The 13,409-nt window shown below is 38.2% G+C and overlaps 2 protein-coding genes across 2 annotated transcripts in view; one reads left to right on the top strand and one right to left on the bottom strand.

Moving 5' to 3' along the window:
• col4a3 (collagen, type IV, alpha 3) overlaps nt 1-684 on the bottom strand; it is a 39,097-nt gene extending 38,413 nt beyond the window's left edge. The window contains exon 1 of the mRNA XM_051862482.1: nt 341-684. Coding sequence (XP_051718442.1) covers nt 341-421 — 81 coding nt within the window. The 5' untranslated portion in view covers nt 422-684. The remainder of the gene's footprint in view (nt 1-340) is intronic.
• A 51-nt stretch (nt 685-735) lies between these two features.
• Nucleotides 736-13,409, top strand: part of col4a4 (collagen, type IV, alpha 4) — a 77,948-nt gene continuing 65,274 nt past the window's right edge. Inside the window, exons 1-4 of the mRNA XM_051862481.1 lie at nt 736-871; nt 2,158-2,242; nt 2,926-3,128; nt 3,358-3,403. Of these exons, the coding sequence (XP_051718441.1) occupies nt 3,091-3,128; nt 3,358-3,403 (84 nt within the window). The 5' untranslated portion in view covers nt 736-871; nt 2,158-2,242; nt 2,926-3,090. The remainder of the gene's footprint in view (nt 872-2,157; nt 2,243-2,925; nt 3,129-3,357; nt 3,404-13,409) is intronic.

Raw genomic sequence — 13,409 nt, 5'->3', positions numbered from 1 at the left:
TAACTTTTGCGGCTACTAAGTTGTTGTTTGAAAGCCTAGCCTATGGAAATACTCCCACATAAATCTCACAATGAATAAAAGCACGTTTTCGATATTATGTGTTTGATATTAACGTTAGTTCCTTTCAGTGTTCTGACACATATCTGCTATATGTCATAAATAAACTATTCAATAACATCCGCAGGTAGTTGAGTTATGAATGAAATAATTAATTCCCCTCTCCACATACGTTAAGTTACTACTTCTTCGTTAAAATGATTCGTACTTCAAATATATGTTGGAGAAAAATTAAAAGTGTAAAACTTTTTAGTAGACACAATCATTTACTTATTAAACTCACCCCTTTAGTTTGTGCCGGTGTAAGAAGTCCCAGCAACATGATTCCGAAAAGTGTCGCGCGCAGTATTAAGCAAGAATCCATTTTCTCATAGATAACGAACCCGCACAGAATTCCCACAGGTCCAGTACACAACAACCTCGGGATCACACGTTATTCAGGAGTCCGGAATGGAACCGCAAGATCTCCAAATCTACCTGCGAAACCACATGCAGAACTGCGACCATCTCGGAAATAAAGCTTAAACTGGTACTTAAGAAACTGATTCAAACTTTGTGGACTGTCACTGAATCCTCAAGAATATCAAATCAGCGGGAGTTGAACAGGGAACTGTGTGTTTGACGTATTTCGCAGTTCATGAGTTGTAGTTGGAATAGTCAAATCAACCCATGACGTCACAGCAAACGCTGAGCCGCAGCGGGCACCCATGTTCAGACTTTGTGCGTTTCTGATAAAGTTTTCGGCGTGCACCTACTCTAAATGGGATTGTATTTTACGCGTTAATGTAAAGCCACGGTGGTGCTACGGGAGCAGGTGAGGATTTTGACTTCGTTTTTGTTTACTTGATGTAATTGAGGGCTTAGGTGAAGGTCTTGTACTTGTGAATGTCGTGTATTTGTTTCCTTTAGAGGAAATAAACCAAGGAGACTGATAGCTTATTGTCAGTAGCGTGTAATACAATGAATTTTAGCCATTCGAAATGAACTGAGGTGACAAGTTGTACGTCTCTGAGGATTTACTGGACAAAACAGTTAAAAGTAAAAAACATAATGTCTGCTTTAATTTGATTTGTGATGTTGCTAATGAATGTTAAATGGCAGAACTGAATCAGCATGTTTTATTTGATATATAACATCCACACAAGCTTGTCATCTCCATTAAAAAAAAAAAAAAAAACTTGGCTACTTTTCAATGTACTTCTACTATGGGACAGTGCATAGGCCATATTTGCTACAATTGTGACAAACACAAACATTATAGTTTTAAGCCTTTCTTTTTCTATTTCTATATCTGTTTCCTACTTTATTTGCTATTATGCATTAAGATCCACTTCCTATATGTTTACAATTTTGAATTGAAATGTTTCAATGAAATGTGAATGACGTTGAATGGCATAATAACTATTTTGAACGAGTACATTTAAGAACCACAATAAATTCAGGCGCAAATTTCCAGTTTCAATTTACTGTAGTCTTGCAACCCATCGGTAGTATTCCATAGGTAGAGAGGTATACAGCAGCACTCTTTGTACGTGACATTAATTTACACAGTTTTGAGATCAGCTGTAGTTTTCAAAATAAATTTAATTCATAGCCGACAAATATGAAAATATTATACCGGCCATTACCAGCAATACTAACATTCATTATCAAATCAGGTCAGAAAGTGTTATGAGAAATGTTATGGCTTGGATGTGAAACTGATGTCTGGTAAATTCTGCCATGATGGTTCAAGCCCTCATAATTAGGATTTTAATGTCATAGAATGGCCTGGATATGCACCTATCTCTCATGCTGTCTAGTTTGATGTGGCCATTGCCAGTGTCAGTGAGTTCGCTTTAAAATCTTTGTCAGTCTTGACTTGTGTGTCATAGAAAAGAAGCCATCCGGAAAGATCAACTTTGTCCCAGTTGCATCTATTGAATTGATTTAGCCTGTCTCTTCTCACATCACCACCTCTGCCATATTGTCAGCCATTGGGAATGTTATTGAAGGAGAATCTGCCTTTACCCAGTTGTCAATTCCAGCACTTTTTTATTGTTTATCCATATATTCCTACAGTGATTTACCCATCCATCCATCTCTTAATTTTTCCCTCAGGTGGGTGAGTTGTCTGTCAGGACGTCAGGAGTCATAGCTACATCACTGACCACACCATTTTGAGGCAGTGGAGAAAGATCAACAGGTAGCACATGCTAGTGTTGTAATACTCGAGACCGGTCTTAAGACCATTTTTTTGAAGGTCTTGGATTCGGACGCGTTTGGTCTCGGTCTTGTCTTGGTCTCAGACTAAAAGGACTCGAGATTTTATTTCAAGACCGGTCAAGACCACAACTGTGGGGAAATTGCTAAATTGCCATTGCATTGTCTGATTTCTTTGTTAACATCATTAATTTGATTGGATGTAAAACTTCCTGCTTCAAATGCAATCAATAACTTATTTATAATTTCATTTATTTTGTTACTGTTGTGTCGGGCCAGAAATCAACAAGGGATTGTGTCAGAAATGCCCACAAAATTCAAGATATGATTGCAAAAAAAGTACTTGTATAAGATCTTGATATTTATATTATTACATATGATATAATTTTCACAAATATGAGCACAATTGCAATCGTGATATTGATCTTTTACAAATGTTCAATAAACAAAATTTTATTTTTAAAACATTAATCTCAACATTATTTATGCATTTGTAATTGTACCAATTCAGATGCAACTTCTGTTCCACCTCTGCAGTGTAAAGAACAACTTTGTTGTTAGTGATTTCAATTATTGATAACAGCTCTTTATAGTGTCTTATTATTCTAATTGTAGTTATTGATTAAAAATAAGACATTTCTCAGGCAGTAAATGTGGATCTTTCAGATGACTTTGAGGAGTGCTAGTCTGGTCTTGGATTTGACTCGGTCTCGACTTGCCTCGGTCTTGATCTTGTCTTGGTCTCGACACACACGTGTCTTCACCTTGTCTCGGTCTCGGATTACGTGGTCTTGGCTACAACACTGGCACATGCCCTGAGTGGCGGCTGAGATGACACGCCCCCGCCGGATCTCCTCGACCAGCCTCTGGTAAGAGATTGTCCTTATGACATTTATTGTAATTATTTCTAATTGCATTTAGATCAAACATATCTTAATCAGGCGGATAGATCCCTACATTTATTGATAATAATAATAATAAGAAGAAATGTTTCTTGAGCAGCAAATCAGCATGTTAGAATGATTCCTGAAGGATCATGTGACACTGAAGACTTGAGTAATGATGCTAATTCAATATATCTTATTTGTTTTTTTCCAGCACAAAGCTTTTATTGGCACTTGTGATGATACACACAGCTTTTGGGGTGAGTTGTTTTTGTATAGAAATTCATTAAGTTGTTTTAATGGTTTCACAATGGTAAGATGATGCTGGCTGAGTCAAATGGCAATAAGTGTCTTGTATGTGCTGCATATTTTATGCATATTAGAGTACTGCATCATTAGCTTAGCAACATGTTAAAAGGGATAGTACACAAAAAAAATTAAATTCTTTCATCATTAACACCCTCATGTTGTTCCAAACCAGTATGACTTTCTTCTGCAGAAAATTTTTTTTTTTTTCTTTTTTTTTCCAATGGAACATAATGTTAATCAAAACTGTTTGTATATAAAATAAAATATATTCCTTTGTATTCCGCAGAAGAAAGTAAATCAGACAAGTTGAGGATCACTTACATGAGGATCAGTAAATGATGATAAAATTTTTGGGTGAACTATCCCTTTAATGTTAATCTCTATTGAAATTAAAAGTGCATTTGAGTTGCTGCTATATGTAGAGCATATGATGTTCTTTGACAGGTAGGATGCTGTAGTCAAAAAAGGTCCATTGTCAATTAGCTGAATAATAAGCGGGACAATTTCGCATTGGGGAGTGGGGACTTGTATCACCCTGAAGAGGTTTCTTTTGCATAACATAACATCTGTTGACTGTATCCCTGACCCTATCTCTCAGCCTTGCCGCACCCCCTTTTTATAACTCTGCGCCCCCCAGTTTGGGAACCACTGGAGTAGAGACGTATGAAGAACTGCTCACGCAGAAATCACTTTCAAGTCAGGCAGCTTTCTGTTGGTCAATTGGACAAATTTGCGTGACCAACTAGAACATAAGCGAAATCTGTGTGGGGAACTTTTTTGATCTCATGTGAAACTCCCAAACATGTGGGTTTCTATTGAAATACGGAGCCCCTGAGGGGATGTGGTGATGTAAAAATTATATTTCAATATAATCGCTCACAAAACTTTTGCATTCTCTCGCAAAACATTTGCGTTCTCCCGAGAAACTTTATCCTTAAAGGATTTGTTAACTTCAGAATTAAAATTTCCTGATAATTTATTCAATCCCCCATGTCATCCAAGATGTTTGTCTTTCTTTCTTCATTCGAAAAGAAATTAAGGTTTTTGAGGAAAACAGTGGGGAAAATAATTTTTTGATCGCCTGCTGGTTTTGTAAGTTTGCCCACTTACAAAGGAACGAGGAGTCTATAATTTTTATGGTAGGTTTATTTTAATGGATAGAGACAGAATATCAACCAAAAAATCCAGAAAAAACACATTATATAAAGGTCATAAATTGATTAGCATTTGATCAAGTGAAATAAGTACAGTGGTGGTCATAATTATTGGCACCCTTGGTAAATATGATCAAAGATGACTATAAAAATAAATCTGCATTGTTTATCCTTTTGATCTTTAATTCATAAAATGACTAAAAATCTAACCTTTCATTGAAGGAAAAGAATTGAAAGTGGGGGGAAAATCACATTATGAAATAAATGTTTTTTTCTCCAAAACACGTTGGCCACAATTATTGGCACCCTTTTATTCAATACTTTTTGCAACCTCCTTTTGCCACGATAACAGCTCTGAGTCTTCACCTATAATGCCTGATGAGTTTGGACCTGACAAGAGATCAGAGACCATTCCTTCATGCAGAATCTCTCCAGATCCTTCAGATTCCCAGCTCCATGTTGGTGCTTCTTCTCTTCAGTTCACCCCACTCATTTTCTTTAGGGTTCAGATCAGGGGACTGGGACGACCATGGCAGAAGCTTCATTTTGTGCTCAGTGACACATTTCTGTGTTGATTTTGATGTTTGTTTTGGATCATTGTCCTGATGGAAGATCCAACCATGGCCCATTATTAGATTTCTAGCAGAAGCGGTCAGGTTTGGATTTTTTATCTGTTGGTATTTGATAGAATCCATGATACCATGTATCTGAACAAGATGTCCAGGACCTCCAGCAGAAAAATAGGCCCACACCATTAAAGATCCAGCAGTATATTTAACCGTGGCCATGGGGTACTTTTTATCCATGTGTGCACCAAACCCATCTGGTGGGTTTGCTGCCAAAAAGCTCTTGTTTTAGTTTCATCTGACCATAAAAGCCGGTCCCGTTTGAAGTTCCAGTCGTGTCTGACAACTGAATATGCTGGAGATTGTTTCTGGATGAGCGCAGAGGATTTTTCTTGAAACCCTTCTGAACAACTTGTGGGGACGTAGGTGCTGTTTGATCATTATTTTTAGGCTTTCTGAGACTCAAGACTCAACTAATTTCTGCAATTCTCCAGCTGTGATCCTTGGAGAGTCTTTGGCCACTCAAACTTTCCTCCTCACCGCGCATTAGGACGATTTAGACACACGTCCTCTTCCAGGCAGATTTGTAACGTCTTTAGTTGATTGGAACTTCTTAATTATTGCCCTGATGGTGGAAATGGATATTTTCAATGCTTTAGCAATTTTCTTACAGCCGCTTTCTATTTTGTGAAGCTCAACAATCTTTTGCTGCACATCAGAACTATATTCTTTGGTTTTACTCATTGTGATGAATGATTACGGGAATTTGGCCTTGTTTCCTCATGTTTATACTCCTGTGGAACAGGAAGTCATGGCTGGACAGTTTCATGTTCATGATCACCCTGGTGTGCTAAAAAAATGTAAATATGAATGGGAATATACTTCAGAGATATTTTACTCATAAAAAATTCTAGGGGTGCCAATAATTGTGGCCAACGTGTTTTGGAGAAAAACATTTATTTCATAATGTGATTTTCCCCCCACCTTCAATTCTTTTCCTTCAATATAAGGTTAGATTTTTGCTAATTTTATGAATTAAAGATCAAAAGCATAAACAATGCATATTTATTTTTATAGTCATCTTTGATCATATTTACCAAGGGTGCCAATAATTATGACCACCACTGTATTTGATCCCCAACCAACCAGCAAGAATTCTGCCTCCTACATATTGTTTATGTGCCCATGTTGAACACAGATTAGTCCCGTCACTCTAAGAAAGTACTCCTAATGTCAGCTCATTATGTGTATAAAAGACACCTGTCCAAAGAATCTTCCATTCAAACCTCTTCACCACCATGGCCAAGACCAAAGAGCTGTCAAAGGACATCAGAGACAAGATTGTAGACCTGCACAAGGCTGGAATGGGCTACAAGACCATCAGCAAGAAGCTTAGTGAGAAGGAGACAACTGTTGGTGTGATTATTCGGAAATGGAAGAAATACAAAATAACCATCAATTGCCCTCGGTCTGGAGCTCCATGTAAGATCTCGCCTCATGGGGTAAGGATGATGATGAGAAAGGTGAGGGATCAGCCCAGAACTACACGGGAGGAGCTTGTAAATGATCTCAAGGCAGTTGGGACCACAGTCACCAAGAAAACCATTGGTAACACACTACGCCACAATGGATTGAAATCTTGCAGTGCCCGCAAGGTCCCCCTGCTCAAAAAGGCACAGGCCTGTCTGAAGTTTGCCAGTGAACATCTAAATGATTCAGAGAAGGCTTGGGAGAAAGTGCTGTGGTCAGATGAGACCAAAATTGAGCTCTTTGGCATCAACTCAACTCGCCGTGTTTGGAGGGAGAGAAATGCTGACTATGACCCCAAGAACATCATCCTTACAGTCAAGCATGGAGGTGGAAACATTATGCTTTGGGGCTGTTTCTGTGCTAAGGATACAGGACGACTTCACCGAATTGAGGGGCTGATGAACGGGGCCATGTATCGTAAAATCTTGGACAAGAACCTCCTTCCTTCAGCCAAAACACTGAAGATGGGTCATGGATAGGTCTTCCAGCATGACAATGACCCCAAACATTCCGCCAAGGCAACAAAGGAGTGGCTCAAGAAGAAGCACATTAAGGTCATGGAGTGGCCTAGCCAGTCTCCAGACCAAAATCCTATAGAAAATCTGTGGAAACTTCGAGTTGCCTTGCGACAGCCAAGAAACCTTAAGGATTTATAGAGGATCTGTAAAGAGGAGTGGACCAAAATGCCTCCTGAGATGTGTGCAAACCTGGTGACCAACTACAGGAAACATCTTACCTCTGTGCTTGCTAACAAGGTTTTTTCCACCAAGTTTTACCTTTTTTTGTAAAGGACTCAATTTTTGCATGTTCACTTTGTAGACACTGGATTGGTACTTCCAACTACGTCATGCGTTACCTTTCCAACGTGATTACGTAGTACATGGCGCATCGCAGAGCTAGTGCAAGACGAGCGTTTGTGGTTAAAAAAAGTATATGAAATTTTATTTTAATTTATTTTATTTTTTTTAGAAAACGACCGATCGTTTCGCTAGATAAGCCCTTTGAAGCAGCATTGAAACTGCAATTTGGACCTTCAACCCATCGTACCCCACTGAAGTCCACCATATGGAGAAAAATCCTGAAATGTTTTCCTCAGAAACCTCAATTTCTTTTCGACTGAAGAAAAAAGATGTAAACATCTTGGATCACATGGGGGATTGTAAATTATCAGGCAATTTTAATTCTGAAGTGAACTAATCCTTTAATGTATTAAAATGACTGGAATTTGCCTGCAACAGCTCGCCAAGCAATGGTAAATGTGACCGCACATTAGCAAAGTAGCTACTTGTGTATTGGCAGTGAAGCAGATCAATAGGTTTGGTCTAATGTCTGGTGTGACAACTCTTTAGCTTGATGGTGAGATTGAGGTATTGATGATGTGGTGTTGTATGAGTGTTTCAATGAGCTGTGTTAAAACAGAGGTCTTAACTTGAGAACCAATATTTTGTTTTACATGCACTCATCTTTTGATTTCAATGGCATGAAGCTGTCTTTGAAGTAAAGTGTCACATGATCCAAAGGGGTTATGATGGCATAAGGGATCCAGAAATCTCTGGAAAAGGGTTACAGATGTCTTTTATCACCAACCGCCCATGAGAAAAAGATTGTGGCTAGTTAACAGTGTTTTTGATCGATAGATCACTGGATTCACTTGGAGTGAGTAAACAGAAATGGATTCTGTTATTGTATGTAGGTTATTGACAAATGTGTACTGCCTCGTCTGCCCATAAGGCCTCCTTTCAGGCATCATCTCTGTGGCTAGAATCCAAAGGCACAGATGGATACAGAACATTACTTATGAGGGCAGATGGATGGAGATTGCCAACATACCTTCACTAGCACTGAAGAGAGGAAGAATGAAGAGGGATGGAGAGCCAGAAAGAGAGATAAGATAAGAAAACATCGTCTACATCGATGCCCATCCCTGCTTTTACGTAAGAAGAGAGGAATGCAGACATATTTCTAATGTAAACAATCCAACTAAATGGGTTGAATGGGTTGACAGAAAATTCTGTCATCATTTATTCAGCTTTATTTTATTCCAAATATACCTGTATATGATTGTCTTTCCTCCATGAGAGACAAAGGAGATGTTTTAAATGGTTGCTATTTGCATGCAATTGCAATAGACACTGAAGTATTTGAAAAGGATGTGAAATCACCATAGAAACATCACAAAAGTGACATGTTTACCAAAGTCATACAACAGCTTTTTGTGAAGAACTTTCCAAATTGAATTCACTATTATTCACTAATAATCTATTCCTCGAGACCTGATCATTGAGTGAGCCTGAGATCAACTCTCATAAACGTGTCAAGGAGAGCTAATGTCAAGTTTTTTCAATGAATGATGACCTAAATTCAGTCTTTTCCTCACACAAAGCTAACAAATGTATTCAGAAGACTTGTTGAAGAATATAAAGTTGCGTGGTCTACTTTCATTTTACAGAAAAAAGCCGCCAGGCTATTCACCTTTTGTGTTCGGTTGAAGAGAGAAACCCATACAGATTTGGAACAACACAAGGGAGAGTAAATAATGATAATTAGATTTTTAAGTTTAAAGGGGTGGTTGATTATGATTTCACTTTTTAAACTTTAGTTAGTGTGTAATGTTGCTTTTTGAGCATAAACAACATCTGCAAAGTTACGACGCTCAAAGTTCAATGCAATGGGAGATATTTTCTTTTAAAGAATTCGCTGTTTAAGGACTACAACAAATGGCTGGTAGGGACTACAACGAGCTTCTTCCCGGGTTAGTGACATTACTAACCCTAAAATTTGCATAAACCCTGCCCCCAGGAATAGGGGAAAGTAAGAGTGTTGTATTGATGGCACGTTGTGGTTCCTGCACAGATATAAGTCATTTTGCCTAAGGCGTTCTGTCTGATTCTGTGTGAAGGGGGTCAGGGGTAAGGTTGTAAACCTGAAAAAAATGACCAGGTGTCACAAAGCAGGTGCTGCCTCATGCACACACTCACACTAGGGAAAAGGTATCAGAAATGCATACCCGCATATACGCATGTACACATCCTGCCACTCATTAAGATGAATGACATGTGTAAATTTTCTGTCTCACTGCAGGAAGGAACGACTTTAGAGTACCAGCTTGACAAACTTGATTTAATTTATGTTTCACATGATCTTTCAAACCTAATGGCTTAAAATGCTTGAAAATTAGTTGCATAAACAAATAAAAATTGGTTGACAGATTCTGATTTTTGATTACTTTTTTATTTATTTTTTTTTTTTTTGGCCTTTAGACAAGTGGTTTTCAGTCCTAGTCCTGGGGACCCACTGCTCTGCATATTTTGTATGTCTTCATTATTTAACACACCTGTTTCAGATCATCAGCTTGTTAGGTGGGAGGCTTTATGAACGGAACAGAGTGTGTCAGATAAGAGACATACAAAATGTGCAAAACGGTTGGTCAGGATTGAAAACCGCTGCTCTAGACCAAGGGTTGTCATTCTCTGGCCTTCAAGATCCACTTCCCTGTAGATCAGGGGTGCCCAGTCCTGTTCCTGGAGATCTACCTTCCTGCAAAGTTCAGCTTCAACCCTGATCAAACACACCTGAACCAGCTAATTAAGATCAGAACACTTGATAATTACAGACAGGTATGTTGGATCAGGGTTGGATATGAATTCTGTTCGTAAGTACTATAGGTAGATCTCCACAAACAGGACTGGGCTCCCCTGCTGTAGAGTTTAGCTCCAACCTTGATCAAACTCACCTGCCAGTAATTTTTTTAGTAATCCTGAAGACCTTGATTAGCTTGTTCAGGTGTGTTTGAATAGTGTTGGAGCTAAACTCTGCAGGGGGCCAGAGTTGAGAACCCTTGCTGAAGAGAGAGTAGGGAAGAAGTTTAGAGAGAGAGATCTGGATAGAGAGTAAGTGGAGAGCGTTATCTGTTGCACTCTCTCTGATTGGCTGTCTGGTCAACATCCTGTCGGAGGTGCAGAGTGAAGCGGGCCTACAGGTAGGGGAAGAGCAGATAGATGGTGGAAAGATACAGAAAGAGCAAGATTTTAACACATCCAAATGTCCCGATACATAAGTTATTGTAAACCGGTATCGGTACGACTTTAGTAACATACTGTAACTGAACTCATGTTCAAATAAAGCAAGCAAGAAAGAAATAGGAAAGAGTTTTTCAAATGTGTGATATCCAGATCTTGAAAAGTCATGCACTTGGGAAATGATAATAGAAATGAATATTTCTGCAGTGTGTATTTTCCTATTTGTTGCTTTGCTTTGCTCTAAAATACACTAGTTCAAAAGTTTAGGGCAGGTAAGAATTTTTAATGTTTTTGAAAGAAGGCCTTACCAAGGCCATATTTATTTTTTGATAAATAACATAAAAACAGTTACAGTACATTATTAATAAATATTAATTATTAAATATTATTACAATTTGAAACCACTGTTTTGTATTGTAATACATTTTAAAATATAATTAATTCCTGTGATCAAAGCTGAATTTTCAGCATCATTACTCCAGTCTTTAGTGTCACATGATCCTTCAGAAATCATTCTAATATGATGATATGGCTGCTCAGTTTTTTCTTATCAATGTTGAAAATAGTTGTGCTGCTTAATACTTTTGTGGAAACCAAGTTCAAAAGAAAGTTTTTCATTTATTTAAAAAACAAATTTGAATTTGTTTGAAAAATCTTGCTGAGTCAAATCCTTTTTTTTTTTTTTTTTTTGTATGTGTAGCCCTTGAGTGGTTTTGGAAAGTGGCTTTGATATGGCTTTTCATTTACATAGAACCATAAGATTACTTAATTTTAACAATGATGTTTGGCTGCCTTTTTTAAAAAAAACTGGCATTGTTATATTGTTAACTCACTGTTACATCAAGGAGCAAATATGATGAAGAGATATCTTGAGATATGGTTCTTATTAAAAACATCAGTTAATCATCTGAAACTGGTTTTAGCATGCAGGCTAATCCATATTCTAAGTGTTTTCAGTTGGTTAGAAATTAGTAGATAGTAGAGAAGTTTGTAGATATTTTATTAATCTGTGCTGTGTAATGCCATGCCACCAACACCTAACATCCCTTTGATGTTTAAGATCAAGATCATCCCTTAAGACAAAACCAAACTCAACATCTTCAAGTAGAAATAAACCAGATTCGGGTGTAACTCACTCTCATATAACTTCAGATTGCAATGGGATAATGCACAGTACAGGTAACATGAGGGAAAGAGGGAGCAAGGCAGTTGAAGTGAGGGAATAGGGGAAGCATGTCCACGGTCATGCAGCAACCATCATACTCTAATCTCGCACATCTGACTTGGAGTGAAGCGTGCGGTTATGCTCATCATCCAGTCAGCACGGTCCATCTCAAACCCTGAGTTGATGTCAGTCAACATTGGCACTTAAAAAAATTAACTCGTGTAAGTCACAGCCCCTATTATGTGTGCGTTGCATACGTATGTATATACACTGCCTTTCAAAAGTTTAGGATCGGAAAGATTTGTAATGTTTTTAAAAGAAGTGTCTTATGCTCACCAAGGCTGCATTTGTTTGACAGTAATATTGGGAAATATATTATTACAATTTAAAAGAACTGTTTAAATAACATTTTAAAATGTAATTTATTCCTGTGATGCAAAGCTGAATTCAGCATCATTATAGTCTTACGTGATCCTTCAGAAATCATTCTAATATACTGATTTGCTGCTCAGTAAGAATTTATTTATTTTATTTTTTTTTTGAAAGAAATTAATACTTTTATTCAGCAAGGACGCATTAAATTGGTCAAAAGTGACAAAGACATTTATAATGTTACAAAAGATTATTTCAAATAAATGCTGTTCTTTTGAACTTTCTATTCAAATCATGAAAAAAATTGTACACAACTGTGTTCAGCATTAGCCGCTCTTCCACTGTTGGGCCAGTGCGAGCCAGGGACGGGCCAGAAGCTCTGCAGGGCTTCACTAAAACCCACCCTTAACACGCCTCTCTAGAACAACGTCACACAAAGCCGTCATTTCACCAACAAATGAAAGTTTTATCAGACAAATAATCAAAGAATTCACGGGAAACTAGTGAGATCGTAAAGCGAACATGATAAAAGCGGCCGTTTGTTGGCATTTTGTTGTTTACATAAAGCGTATTTCTGCGGTGATCAGAATCCACATCGGATCACAAACAGACATTATTTCAAGCACTCGCTGCTGTACGAAAGTGAGTTTTGTGCTAAAATGATTTTAAAAGTCTGTCTGGTTATGAAATCATCCGTGGCGCTAGCGCTGCCATCTCCCGACTCTCCTGACTCAGATAAACTCCGCCTTTGTTCGTGACCACTCCCTCAAGCCCGAGCTGGCCCGCTTTGGACCAAGGTATTTGGTGGGCCAAAAAACCCTGGCCGTTGGCCCCGAGGAAGCCCCGACGAGGCACGATCAAGCCCCGGAAGAGACAGTGGAAACGTGACTGGCACTAGCACGCCCGCTTTAGGCCCGACAGTAGAAACGCGGCTATTGATGATGATAATAATAATAAATGTTTCTTGGTGTTTAACTTCAGCATTCTGATTTATGAAAACTTTCACAGTGCAGTTTTGGGCAGTTAACCCTTTTCTAAGTGCATAATTTCACCAGTCTGATTTGTGAAAACTTACACAGTGCAGTTTGGGTCAGTTTACACTTCCTTGAGTCCTTAACTTCACTATTCTGATCTGTTAAAGGTTTCACAAT

This window comes from Ctenopharyngodon idella, chromosome 15 (genome assembly GCF_019924925.1).
Source record: "Ctenopharyngodon idella isolate HZGC_01 chromosome 15, HZGC01, whole genome shotgun sequence".
Taxonomy (NCBI): domain Eukaryota; kingdom Metazoa; phylum Chordata; class Actinopteri; order Cypriniformes; family Xenocyprididae; genus Ctenopharyngodon; species Ctenopharyngodon idella.
This window is presented reverse-complemented; position numbering and strand designations above follow the sequence as displayed.